The 12,854-nt window shown below is 34.2% G+C and overlaps 2 protein-coding genes across 4 annotated transcripts in view; both read left to right on the top strand.

Moving 5' to 3' along the window:
- Positions 1 to 211: 211 nt before the first annotated feature.
- On the top strand, positions 212 to 4,666 carry LOC108340769 (uncharacterized). 2 transcript variants are annotated; one of them, XM_017578337.2, is made up of 6 exons: positions 212 to 821; positions 963 to 1,154; positions 1,413 to 1,649; positions 2,005 to 2,222; positions 2,841 to 3,088; positions 4,254 to 4,430. In XM_017578337.2, exons 1-6 carry the CDS (start codon positions 530 to 532, stop codon positions 4,285 to 4,287), a joined length of 1,221 nt encoding a protein of 406 aa, XP_017433826.1. In that variant the 5' UTR covers positions 212 to 529; the 3' UTR covers positions 4,288 to 4,430. The 2 variants fall into 2 exon arrangements, with proteins under 2 accessions (XP_017433826.1, XP_017433825.1); XM_017578336.2 differs by having other exon boundaries at positions 217 to 821; positions 2,841 to 3,092; positions 4,254 to 4,666.
- Positions 4,667 to 8,119: 3,453 nt separating this feature from the next.
- The window catches only part of LOC108340468 (tRNA ligase 1), a 32,041-nt gene continuing 27,306 nt past the window's right edge, over positions 8,120 to 12,854 (top strand). Inside the window, exons 1-7 of one of the 2 annotated variants that reach the window (XM_017577875.2) lie at positions 8,120 to 8,468; positions 8,619 to 9,023; positions 9,785 to 9,835; positions 9,968 to 10,050; positions 10,462 to 10,561; positions 11,252 to 11,330; positions 12,349 to 12,472. In XM_017577875.2, the coding sequence (XP_017433364.1) occupies positions 8,313 to 8,468; positions 8,619 to 9,023; positions 9,785 to 9,835; positions 9,968 to 10,050; positions 10,462 to 10,561; positions 11,252 to 11,330; positions 12,349 to 12,472 (998 nt within the window). In that variant the 5' untranslated portion in view covers positions 8,120 to 8,312. Of the gene's footprint in view, positions 8,469 to 8,618; positions 9,024 to 9,784; positions 9,836 to 9,967; positions 10,051 to 10,461; positions 10,562 to 11,251; positions 11,331 to 12,348; positions 12,473 to 12,854 lie in introns of those variants that run through there. The other variant, XM_052878339.1, reaches the window with a different exon arrangement.

Genomic DNA, 12,854 nt, shown 5'->3' with positions numbered 1-12,854 from the left:
GCAAAGACGCCTCACAAAAATGAAAAATTTTCAGTTTTTCAGACAATAGAAAGAAAGATTATGAAGGGTTTAACATCATTAATTATCTTTGAATATGTGATATAGAATATAGATTAGAGTAAATAATTACTTAGAAACATGTTTTAGAAGTAATAACAGAGACATGAAAGGGTAATAGCGTGAGCAGTAACTGTTAAATAAAGGTGCTTTGGTGGCGCAGGAACCAAATTCCAAACCACCAAAAGCCACTCCCATTTTTCTCACTCACCACTGTTTTTCTTCTTCTTCTGCTTCTCCTTGGGTCCATTTCTTTGTCAGCATTAACCCCTCAGAATTCCAACTCAAAACATCTGCAAAATAAATATTAGTAATAAATACCTGATTTGCGACTTTTTCCTTTTCCCTTTCTCCAATCCAAAGCAAATAAAACTCAAATTTTCACTTCTCTGTTCCAATCATGTCTACTTTCCCCCCCTTTTCTTCCAGAATGTGATTGTTTGGGGGAAAACAAGAGAGCGAGAGAAGCGTGATGGAGTGGGTGAAGATGAAGGAGTGCGCTAGGGAGTTCATGGTTGGGGTGGCGGAGATGACGGTGGAGTTCGGAAAAGGTTGCAGAGACATAGTCAAGCAGAGTTTGGTCAATGAAGATTCATTTATTGTCAAAAACTTAGGGAGAGATTCCTACATTGGAAAAAGACTCAGAGGACCCTGTGCCAAGCTTTTTGCCAAATTGAGCTTCTTCAACGAGTATTTGCCCGAGGATAAGGATCCTCTTCACGCTTGGTCCGTCATTTTCTTCGTTTTCCTTCTCGCCTTCTTAGGTAATCGACTTCAATTTCAATGTAACCAAATCAATTTAATACTTTTGAAGTTCACTTTTGGATCAGGTTGGGATTAGCTTCCTGGAAGTTATTAATGCTGTCTTAGGTGTTTGAGTATGATTGATTTGTTTTTATTTCTAGCTTTGTATGTGAATTTTGAGCGTGATCCGGACGCGCCGCCGGTGAAGCAGGTGTTTCTGCATCCTCCTAGTGCTTCTCGCGTTGTGCTTCCTGACGGACGGTATATGGCGTATAAGGAGCAAGGTGTTTCGTCTCACAGAGCTAGGTTTTCCATCATTGCTCCTCATAGTTTTCTTTCCTCCCGGCTTGCAGGTTGATTTTCTTTTTAATTGTTAGCTTTAGTTGCTGTTAATTTTTTGTGATCTCATGTGAGGAGAAGTTGTTTCATGGTCCAACCCTACTGTGATCAATGGTCACAACTAGTCTTTACATGACCAGTAATTGAACTTTGCTAATTAGTTGTCATAAAGAGTATTGTTATGCAGAGATTGGGTCAGACTATAGAGACCTGCTTGAGGTATAGTTTTTTTTATTCTATTAATAGTTTTTTGGCTTCTTCTTTGGAATTAGGAATTCCTGGAGTTAAAGATTCTCTGCTGGAAGAGTTTGGTATTCGTTTGTTGACGTATGATATTCCTGGTTTTGGTGAGAGTGATCCTCACCCCAAGCGGAACCTGGAATCCTCGGCAACAGATATGGCATTTTTAGCGGATGCTCTCGGTGTGAACAAGTTTTGGGTTGTTGGTTATTCAAGCGGCAGTATGCATGCTTGGGCTGCACTTAGATACATTCCTGATAGGCTTGCTGGTATTAGTTGCTCTTTTTTTTTTGTCGTGTGCTTTTTTCTTTTTTTGTCATGCAACTTTTGATACAGTTCATGTCATAAATTTTGTAGCTTTTTAGCCATTTACTTTATGTTTTATTGCTCTATTTTTCATTTCATTTAGGCCTTTTGTTCTTTTCCCTCATTTAAAACAATTGAACAAATTATTTAAAGTGGATTGTTATAACATTTTGCATCCTTTTGAAAATACTGTTTTTTTTAAAATATATCAGGTAATATATGTGTGTAATGTGCCGCAACAATATAATCAAGTTTTTCAGAGGGAATAAGCACCATGCCGTGCATTATGAAATTAATCTGTCTTATGTTCATTATCAGGTGCGGCCATGTTTGCTCCCATGGTGAACCCATATGATCCTACGGTGACGAAGGAAGAGAGACGAAGAACTTGGAACAAATGGACACGGAGAAGAAAATTCTTGTACTTCTTAGCCCGGAGGTTTCCTAGATTTCTAGCCTTCTTCTATCAGCGAAGCTTCTTGTCTGGAAAGCATGGACAGATTGATAAGTGGCTGTCATTGTCTCTGGGAAGTAGGGTAAGGGAAACTTTGCCTATCCCTTTATATCTTTTAATCAACAAATCCAATATTTACAATTTGGTTCCTTTAAAGTGAGATGCATACTTAATGTAGAGTTAGAACTCTTGGTAAGAAAATCGACGGAATAGTTTTAACTTCATAGTTTGAAATACTGTTGCATGTATTTTACGGCATTCAACTGTTGATTTTTCAAATCAATGGTTATAACTGTATCCTTTAAACTGTACCTATCACTTTAGAGGAGGCAAATACTGATATGTGACATTCATATATGACTTCAAACGTTTAACATTTTTGTTGATGGTCCACTTTGTGACTGTCACCCACCTGTATTCAGTTAGATGGACTAAACATTAGAGTTGTGCCAATTAACTGATCAGTATATGGATGAGACGGCTTTGCACAATTGCTAAAGAAATTCTTGACATTTTCAAATATCATTTAGCTCTGTTCTGTGATTTAAAGCAAAAATTATTACTGAACTTTGGTTGAAATTGATAGCAACGTAAATTTGTGTCACCAAAAGCAGGTTCTAATGGCCCATGCTTTAGCAAGAGTTTTTTTTTTTTTTAAACATGTGCATTGACTCACGCAAGATTGCAATGTCCCTTTCAGGATAAAGCACTGATGGAAGATCCAATTTATGAGGAATTCTGGCAAAGGGATGTGGAGGAATCAACCAGACAAAGAGATGTGAAACCTTTTGTGGAGGAAGCTGCTTTGCAGGTTACAAATTGGGGTTTCAGCCTTTCAGACCTCAAGTTGCAGAAGAGGAAACCGACTAGTGAGTTACTCAGTTGGCTGAAATCAATGTTCACTGAAACTGAGGAATATACAGGATTTCTTGGCCCTATACATATATGGCAAGTGAGTGCATCTATGTTTCATTCACATAACAGTCATGTTATCAAAATTTCTTGCTCGTGTTCTTCTATCGAAACAATTTAATTTAAATCTATTGGAGATCACACATCAATTATATAGTGGGTGTAAAATTATCTTATCAAATCGGCTTTATAGAATTGAATTAGGCTTAAGGTTCTCTTTCTAAGGTGGTATCAAATCTTATCCTAATGAAGTTTGTTTGATCTATAGTGCCACTTGTTATTAGGTTGGTATTAGACCACTTTCAAACATCTAATCCCAAACTTGAGATGTTCAATCTTTTGTGTGAGGAGGTGTGTTAGAGATCTTATATCAACCATAGATATAGCCAAACTCTAAAGCCAGTTTTGTAAGGTTAATTCCAGTTTCTTATAAAACCAAATCACTTAAAGGCAATGATGCAATATGCATATTTGGAATATATTTGATATAATATTGGATTAGAATGTTGGTACACTTGAGTATGTCAAATATTAATATTAAAAATGTATTTGTATATACAAATGTTCTAAAACACTAAATGTATTAAATTTAAACTACTAGACATTATCAAGCTGATTTTCTGCATTTTCAATTACTTTTTTGCCTTTTGCATTCATTTCAGAAGTTCTAGAAGCTAATTTGTCCATTTTGACCAGTTGGTCCCAAATGTTAAAACCATATAACATCTTATTCCCTTTTATATTACATTAAAGCAACTTGCTTTGACTTTTTTCTTATCTCCCATTACCTGTCAGTAAGCCCACCTTTCAGTTATCATTATTATGACTGCATTCTAGGAAGGAACCTTAGCTGTTTTAAGTTCCTAGTAGTCTAGCTTACTCGTCTATTGAGTGTATGAAGGAAAACATCGAACTGTTGCATAACCAAGTAACAAGTTTTCTTGGTTTCTTTCAATTCTGCTGTTGTATTGCTGTACCTTACCTTGTACTAAACAGAATTTAGGAAATTGTGAATGTATGATATGGTTCCTTACTGTAGATGTTTCCTTGGCGTAGTTTATACTAGTATTAAGAAGTCTTTACTCGTTTATGTGTATATTCATCAAGAAGCTTATTTTTACCTGATTGCTCTAATTCTTTGTTAACCAGCAGTTGACTTTTGTTAAATGAAGTATGACTTCTTGTAGTGCAATGTTAACAGGGAATGGATGATAAAGTGGTTCCCCCATCAATGACTGATTTTGTGCACCGCGTGCTACCCGGAGCCGCAGTACATAAACTCCCATATGAAGGCCATTTCACTTATATATACTTTTGTCATGAATGCCACCGGCAGATATTTACTACACTCTTCGGAACCCCACAAGGTCCACTCAGCATTCCTGTAAATGTAAATCAAGCCACCCTAGAAGCCAATATTGAACAGCAGGAAGGAGTAAACGATGATGATTATGCTACAAACTAGACGTACACATAACAGGATAAAAATGTTCTTTTCTTCTTCCATTTTTCTGGTCAAACATCACAATTTTATGATGTAAATACCTTATAGTTTTGCCTCATCTCCAATGGAGCAGTATAGGAAAGAAAATAAAAATTCGTGTTTCTGGTCTAGTGGCTGTTGAAATGTCCAACAAAAATTGTGTTTGAACTCCTTTAATTCAACAACTCCCATGCCCCATTTCCTTCCACTTAGTCATAACTTAAACATAACTTGCTTTTGGTAACAATGACATACGATACTACAATTCGAGTTCACCTGACGAAATAGGGAATCAGAAAGTGTGTATTATTACTCGTCTCTTCCCATCCTTCTGTTAGTGGACACCAAATGATGGAATTGCACCCTCTACATCCTGAACTAAAAAATTCGGTTGAGAATGACATAACTGTTGACGATGAAAATAGTCAAACTACTCAAAGTAGAACACTGCAATCTTTGTCGTTTACACCAGCAAGGTTTTTTCACTACTTAATTTCATTTCTATCTAGCCTCGAACCTGAGGACCTTTCTGTTAAATGAAGAGTTGACCCATTTTATATTTATTCAAGGATTAGGCCAGCAACTATGCTTTTTTTACCTGCTAAGAGCAATGATAAATGTGATGTCTATGGTTGTATCATATAATAGTATATTCTGCATGATATTATTGTATTCATTGCAATTTCCTGGAACACAATATTCATGACTGCATGTTTTTCTTTTTCAAAATTATCTAAAATACAAGTAGCATTTCATTGATCACCTTTTAAAAACATACAATGAGAGTAATGCTATGCATACACATTAAGAAAATGGACATTTTTTCTATAGAGGAAGGTGTACTTATCACAACAACATTAAGGGAAATACATATAATTTGATTTACATTGTTATACCTTTTCTTACACTAAAAATATTCCTTAGTCAATAGGCAAGTACTAATCTTTTCATATATAATAAATGCTGTAAGACCCATGAAAAATATTTATAATAGTAAATTTTAGCATTTTATTAGTAATAATAATTTTAATGGATAGAAAAATATGTAAATTTTGGATATAAAATTATAGTAATTCTAGAAGGAGAGCTTCAAAATTTTGATAACTTATTTAGGATTTTTTTTAGAAAATTGAATAGTAAAAAGTGAATAGTGAATAGTGAATAGTAAAAAGTGAATAGTGAATAGTAAAAAAAAAAATTTAAGAATTTCTTAGCATGGAAGGAATTAAGATCAGATTTGAAGACATTATTAAGGAATCCATTATGAATACATTAAGTAAAGTAGTGATTAAGAAATTAATATAATAAAATAATATTAAAAAAATTAATGAATAGTAAAAAATTTTACCTATAAATAGCCATGGGAGGGAAGGACATTTTTGCACCAAGAGAAGAGGAATCAAGTGAGAGCTTGAGAAATAGAGAAGAAAGAGTTAGGGAAAAATTTTTAATTGTAAGAAGAGTAGAGGTTCTGAAGAGTTTTCGGGGAAACAAATTCGGAGCAGGAGATTAAGTCTGTAATAGAGGTAGGGGAGCTAACTTTTCTAAGCTTTTATATTATGATTTAGTACTGTTTTATTACTATTCATGTCTTGAAATTATGTGTGAATATTGTTAATGCTTACTGTATGTTTATCTATATTGAAATTCGGTGTAAATATTATATGTTGTTGTTTTGAATCTGTAAATAAGAAATTTGTTAAAAACTAGTTGAGGAACGCTTTGGCTAAGGAAAGATTTGGTACTTAAGTTGTCCATTGTGACGCACCTCTCTTTCCTGGAAGTCTACTCGATAAGTTTTTAACTTAAATCCTATTGAACAGATTATGTAGTGTTAATTTATTTTGTGATATATTCAGTTTGTATGATTTCTAAAATGATTGGATTTTATTACATTTGAATTATGCATCTGAACATGGTTGTGAACTATAATGATGTGATTTATATGGGAAGTATGTGAATGCATGAGATATGTTGGATTCACTGTGATAATATGATAGTATCTGGTTATTCATGTCTTGGGTTAAGTTTCAAAGTGACAGTATGGTTCATATACGTAATTCCATGATCCTCAAGGAGAGGATACATGGTGGTGATTTGGGGGTGTATAGAATGATTGCATGGTAGCTCAGTTTTGGGGGTCATCCTGAAACTCCAATGGTCTTTCTTCTCATGTAGAGAGGATTGAACCATGTGGTGAGGAGTAGCAGGAGGTCCTAGTCTTGGGTGCTTCCATATGATCCAAGGTGAGTGATAACGGATTAACCTCGTGACTGTGGCCGGGCGGTAGTGCCCAAGTTTCAAAAAGCCACCACGAGTGCAAGACCCGCCATAGCTCGGTAATCATTCTAGTCCGAACGAGTCGGGGTATAAAGTAACAAGTCTTGTGATGTCATTTTATCATGTGTATCAAAGTAATAGATGAATATGTATGTTGTGATTGTTGTATGATGGTATGAGTATGTCTGACATAATTATTATATGAGGTTTGCATGCATGTTTTATAAATGATTGGTTGCATGTTAGCTCACCCTACTTGTTTGTGTTTGGATATGTGCGATGATCGTATAATTCGTTATACGGGAGCAGATGAAGGAATATCGCTTCACACAGTCTCAAGGAAAGGGAGGAGTAGAAGAACTATAACCTTTTTACATGTATAGACTTATATCAACTAGGAAATTTTAAAGGGTGAGATTACGGGATGTTACCGTAAATGTAAATGTAATGTTAATTATCAAGTGTGAAAATTTGGAATGTTACATTAATGTGAAAAGTTGGGATGTTACATTAATGAGAGAATTTGGGATGTTACAAATACTAACTTCTTTTAAGCATAAAGATTAATGAAGTGTGAAGTATATTTATCAATTTATTCTAAATATTTAAAAACATAATCAAGAGAATTTTAACTATCTATCAACTATATTAATACTAGTGTTGACTAATATCTTAATATTCATGTTTTATATATTATTTTATTAATTATGGGAATAAGCATTTTAAGGAATTACATATCGAGAAAGATTAAATTATTATCATATATGTATTTTCATTAATATATTCTTACATAAAAATGTTAGCAAGTATCATTAAGAAATAAAAACCGTTTTTTTATCATAAAAAACAACTACCATCACATCCATGCAACGGTGTGGTTTAATGTAATTATATTTTTTTTATTAACTCAGAGTATTCTTTACCTTTTAATAGAAAATCATTAGTTTACTAATTAGTCATCTGTCTCCATACCACGTAACATACCTCAGCAAATTTTTTTGTAAGTGTTTTTTTGGTTCAACATTAATATTTTACGAATTTTATTTGTATTTATTATTATTCAGAACAATTTAAACCAATATGACATTTACATTATGCAATGACCTATTATTGTGATCATTTGTACAAAAATAAAATAAAATTAACGAATACATTTATTATGTATTAGTGTCTACATAAAATTATTTTTTCATAAATTAACTTGTAGATTTTTTTTATATAGTTTGATCTAAGTTTTTATTTTTAATTGATTTTTTTTTAATTCTTCTCATTTAATCGCTTAAACCACCCCATGGCATGCAGGGCGTGAAGCATTTGGCGCTGCACTTCAGCCAGACGCAGTAACCCACGTTACGTTAGTTCCCCCTTTACCCAGTCTCTGTTCCCGAAAGCGCCTCTTTGTCTTCCAACTATTCTCAATTTCTTCCCATTGGTTAATCCCAATCGCAAACCTCACACACTCTCAGTATATATTTTTATATAACCGTCTTCACTTGGATGTCGGCACCGCAGAAATTTCTCTGCACTCTCTCCCACGCCTTTCCTCGCTCTTCTTCTCTCTGCACCTTCAAATCTAGAACCTTCCTTTTCCTTCCATTCGTTCGCTCTTACCTCACCCTAACTCCCTTGCTCTCACCAATGCCTCGCAATCAGGTACTATTCCTCCTCTGATTTCTTAATTCATCGTTTCCGTTCGACTCTCTTTGCTTTCATTGTCAAATTCCTACTTCCAAATTGAAATTTGGTGATCTTATGCTTTCTCGATCGAACGCGCTGAGTTTCCAATGGTTGAATGTTCTGCAGCGAAGTGGCGCGCACATGGAGCGGCGATGGAAAGAGAAAGCCAAAACTGAGGCGAAGTTGCCGGCTACGGGAGACGTAGCTGCCGTAACTGCTTCGGAAACTGTTACTAATAAGATTGCTGGATTGAGTATTGGTGATAACGGTGGGAAAACCGGTGCGCATGGTTCGATTTGGAAACCTAAATCTTACGGAACTGCGAGTGGAGGCGCTGTTACTGAAGTGGAAAATGGAGCTGGAGTTGAGGCAAGTGTGGCTTCGACGCAAAAGGATAGTGGAAGTAGTTTGAGTAAGATATTTCGAGGTAATCTGTTAGAGAAATTCACTGTGAACAACTCCACGTACACACGTGCACAAATCAGAGCGACTTTCTATCCCAAATTTGAAAATGAAAAGTCGGATCAAGAGGTATATTCTTTCTGTATTGCTTTTTTTTCTTCCTGTTCAGAAATGTGTCTGTCATGTGATATCTACGCTTTTTGTTTGAAGTATGTTTAAATCTTAGCCTCCTTGGATACCTCCAGACAAAGTAAACACATATTTTATTGATGTTTTGAGGGATAGGAGTTTATGATACAGGGAGAGTGAAATAAAGTAAGAATTAATTCCAGAAAATAACTGTTGATATAACAGATCAGGTAGAGATATGATCAATGTAGTTCCTATAAGGCGAAAACAATCTTCACCTAAATTCACCTTACCTAAGCTGATTTTGTACAATTGAGTTAGGTTATAAGTCGTAATTCCAAACAGAAACTTTTATAGCCTCGAGTTTCTCTTGATGTGGGAATATGTATTTATGTCTCGTGGCAAATTACTCAGCTCCATGTTTGCTGATATGGCACTCGATCCTTCCACATTTCCTAGAACCAGAAGTTCTCTTTGAAATGAAGGAATTTGCAATGCTTTTAGATCTTGACTCAGGCATGACATGATCCCAAGTTCCTAAAGGCTGCATGATGTGTTTTTAATTGTTACGCTTAGTTTTAACTTCTAAGAAAAAGTATTAGAGTAAATTACTTGTCTCTATCCGACTCAGGTTTTAATATTTTATGCCAGTGGGATAATAAATTGTTTTTCTGGATAAAGAGGTATTGTTTCATTCCTGGAATTATCCACGTGTGTATACATTAAAGACTCTTACTTGTATGTCTTCTGTATCGCTGTAGGTCCGGACCAGGATGATTGAGTTGGTAGCAAAAGGGTTGGCTACCTTAGAGGTATGGCAATTATACTTCATGTTACATAAACTTATTTAAGCTTTTAGGGCTCTGATCAATACTCTAGCTGGATGAACTTTGATTTGATTGATTTACAGTGGTGAATTTAATTCTATTCAACTGCTTGTGCAGGTTTCACTTAAACATTCTGGCTCTCTTTTTATGTATGCGGGTCATGAGGGTGGAGCTTATGCAAAAAACAGTTTTGGAAATATGTATGATCAAGCCAGATATCGTCTTCTTTATGTTTCCCTTTTCATTTCGCTTATGCTTGATATTTTCTTTTTTGCCTTTTATTGTGAATAATGGTCATGCAGTAATTTGGATCCTGTCTTTATTGGGAAATATGTATGGTCAAGACAGATCATGCCTCCTTTATGTTTTCCTTTTCATATAGCTTATGCTTGATATTTTCTTTATTCCTTTACTTTGAACAATGGTCATGCAGTAATTCATCTAATGGTGAAATGTTGTGGCATGGGAAAATTCTTCATTTGTACGTAAATGATTTTCTAGGAGTATAATTGCAGTGGTTTTCCATATTTACGAATACATTTTACTTTATTGTCTTGTTTTATGTAGTTAATTTTGTTATTTATTGGTTGTACCATTTTTTCTTTGAGCAGATATACTGCCGTTGGTGTATTTGTTCTTGGACGGATGTTTCGTGAGGCATGGGGAACTGAAGCTTCAAAAAAGCAGGCTGAATTTAATAATTTTCTTGAGGTAAATCAAGAATAAAGAGCAAAGAGGATTGGATTTAATAGCATATATAGGATTCTATGGTAGTAGTGTTTAGCAAGAGCATCTCCAGGATTAGATCAAATTTAGAGGATTGAATTTTTTCAGTTTTTAAATTTTGCTTTAGCATGTTTTAATAAATTTAGTTAAAGTTTGCTATAATTTTATCCCAAACATTTGTTCAGTTCATACACATTTGCACCTTTTAATTTATCTTCAAAATTCAGGGTGTCTTTGTTTAATATATTGTGGCTTGAGGAGAGTTTTTTAAAGCCACATTAATTGTAATATTTATTGTTGTTTTCCAATCTTTATCTGAGAATTTACCAACCCCCCGCTCTCTCTCTCTCTCGGGTTGGACTTTCTAATAATTTGCGTGATTGTAGTTAAAAATTGTATAAAACATTAGCTTATACATGTAGTTGATGATCGTCTAGTTTTCTGTTTGTCTCGCTTTTTGAACTAGGCATATTTGCAATTTGTGTATAATTTTGACTAATATTTTTCATCCCTTCAAACATGCACTTCCTGTTCATGTGGATGTTGAATCGTATTCACTCTGTAATTATAAGTTGATACTAGTGCGCAGAATTTTGCTCCTGCATTTATTTAACTTCTAGTTTTAATTCATGCCCAACATCATGAAATGAATGTTGTTGTTACCTTCTCTTTCAGAGAAACCACATGTGCATATCAATGGAACTAGTAACCGCTGTTCTTGGAGACCATGGACAGCGTCCCCAAGAAGATTATGGTAAAATTCTTTTACTTTGTGAGCTCAGTTGAAAAACTAGGTACAAATCTGAAAATACAATTCAGACTATTGCTTACTACAAACTGATTTTTACTGATCAGCCAAAATACTATGTATAAAGTTTTGGTCAACTATTCTGTTCATGGCTATGTCAGATTTCAGATATTGAATTGTAAGGATATTATAGCTATGTGTAGACTAGCTGTACGGTTATAAGTTATAGCTTCAATTGCAATTGTAGGCTTAATTAAGTTTTAAGTCCCCGATAAATTTGGGTGTTTTCAAATGAGTCCCTATTAAATTTTTTCTGTCTACTAAGTACTCAATTTTTATATTTTTCAATTGATTCTCCTTCATTTAATTTTTATCAATAATTCGGCGATGTGGCTATTATCTTGCCTTATCATCTTGCGTGCTTGTATCTATGTGTTAAGAAAGGTGATGTTTGTGATTAATATAAGAAACAATATTGAAATAATGAGTCACTCATTCTTTTACATTAAACACAATATTGTTTTATATTAATTAAAAACCTCATATTTCTTAAAATGTGGAGACAAAAAAAGCAAGACGTGGCAAGATAGTAGTCACGTCACCCAATAACCAAAAAAAATTAAACCATAAGGACTCAATTAAGAAATAGTAAAATTAAGACATTAAAGATTTAACACGGACTCAATTGAAAACATCCAAAGTTATTTAAGGACTTAAAACTTAATTAAACCTTTCAAATATGTAGTACTGTGTAGTAATTGTACTTTACATACACCTGATCTGTCTTTTAGATCTTTTAGTTATTGCTGTATCTTTCTGATTCACACTATTAGAAATTCAAAGTTTCGCCTGGACCAGGAGTTTAGAAGGGAGTGAAACTCTTGAGTTAACTCTTGCCATGGGAATGGTCTACCACATTAGGAAGCAAATAATGCTTCCAATTTATACTATTCCTGCTTAAAGATTTATTTCATTTGGTGTTTTTCATGTGAAACATTCATGGTGTTCTTTTTAATCTGGACAGCGGTAGTTACGGCAGTTACTGAATTGGGCAATGGAAAGCCAAAGTTCTATTCAACTCCTGAGATAATAGCTTTCTGTCGAAAATGGCGCCTTCCAACAAATCATGTGTGGCTGTTTTCAACAAGGTGAACACAAATGATTTTTTTTATTAAAAATATAGGATTTTCTTACTTGACACACCTCACATGATTTACTTGTATTTGTTTAAAATTTGCTTTTTTAAAATGGTGATATACTAAAATAACTAGGGTTGCATAAGAACTAGTGGACCATTTGTACTTATATTGATGCACCAAACTGTCTTCTAAATAAATACCTTTTATTTGTGAATTTATTATTTTGTGGTGGGTTAAATAAGTTTTTGGAAGCTCCAAAATCGTCCCATTAAAAATGGTACTTCCAATATTTTTCTAGTGTTTTTGATACTCAACATTTAATAAATATGTGAATTTGGTCCTGACAATTATGCTGCTACTTTTCAGTTAATGGTATTGACATGCTAATCAT

The sequence above is a fragment of the Vigna angularis genome, chromosome 5 (assembly GCF_016808095.1).
Source record: "Vigna angularis cultivar LongXiaoDou No.4 chromosome 5, ASM1680809v1, whole genome shotgun sequence".
Lineage (NCBI taxonomy): Eukaryota > Viridiplantae > Streptophyta > Magnoliopsida > Fabales > Fabaceae > Vigna > Vigna angularis.
Note: the sequence above shows the minus strand (reverse complement) of the source record. Positions and strands in the feature narration are given on the sequence as shown.

Coding starts and splice junctions, on each gene's coding strand:
- LOC108340769 (XM_017578336.2), top strand. CDS start 530: ATGGAGTGGGTGAAGATGAAGGAGTGCGCTAGGGAGTTCATGGTTGGG. Junction 1,650..2,004: donor CATTCCTGATAGGCTTGCTG/GTATTAGTTGCT, acceptor GTTCATTATCAG/GTGCGGCCATGTTTGCTCCC. Junction 2,223..2,840: donor CATTGTCTCTGGGAAGTAGG/GTAAGGGAAACT, acceptor TGTCCCTTTCAG/GATAAAGCACTGATGGAAGA.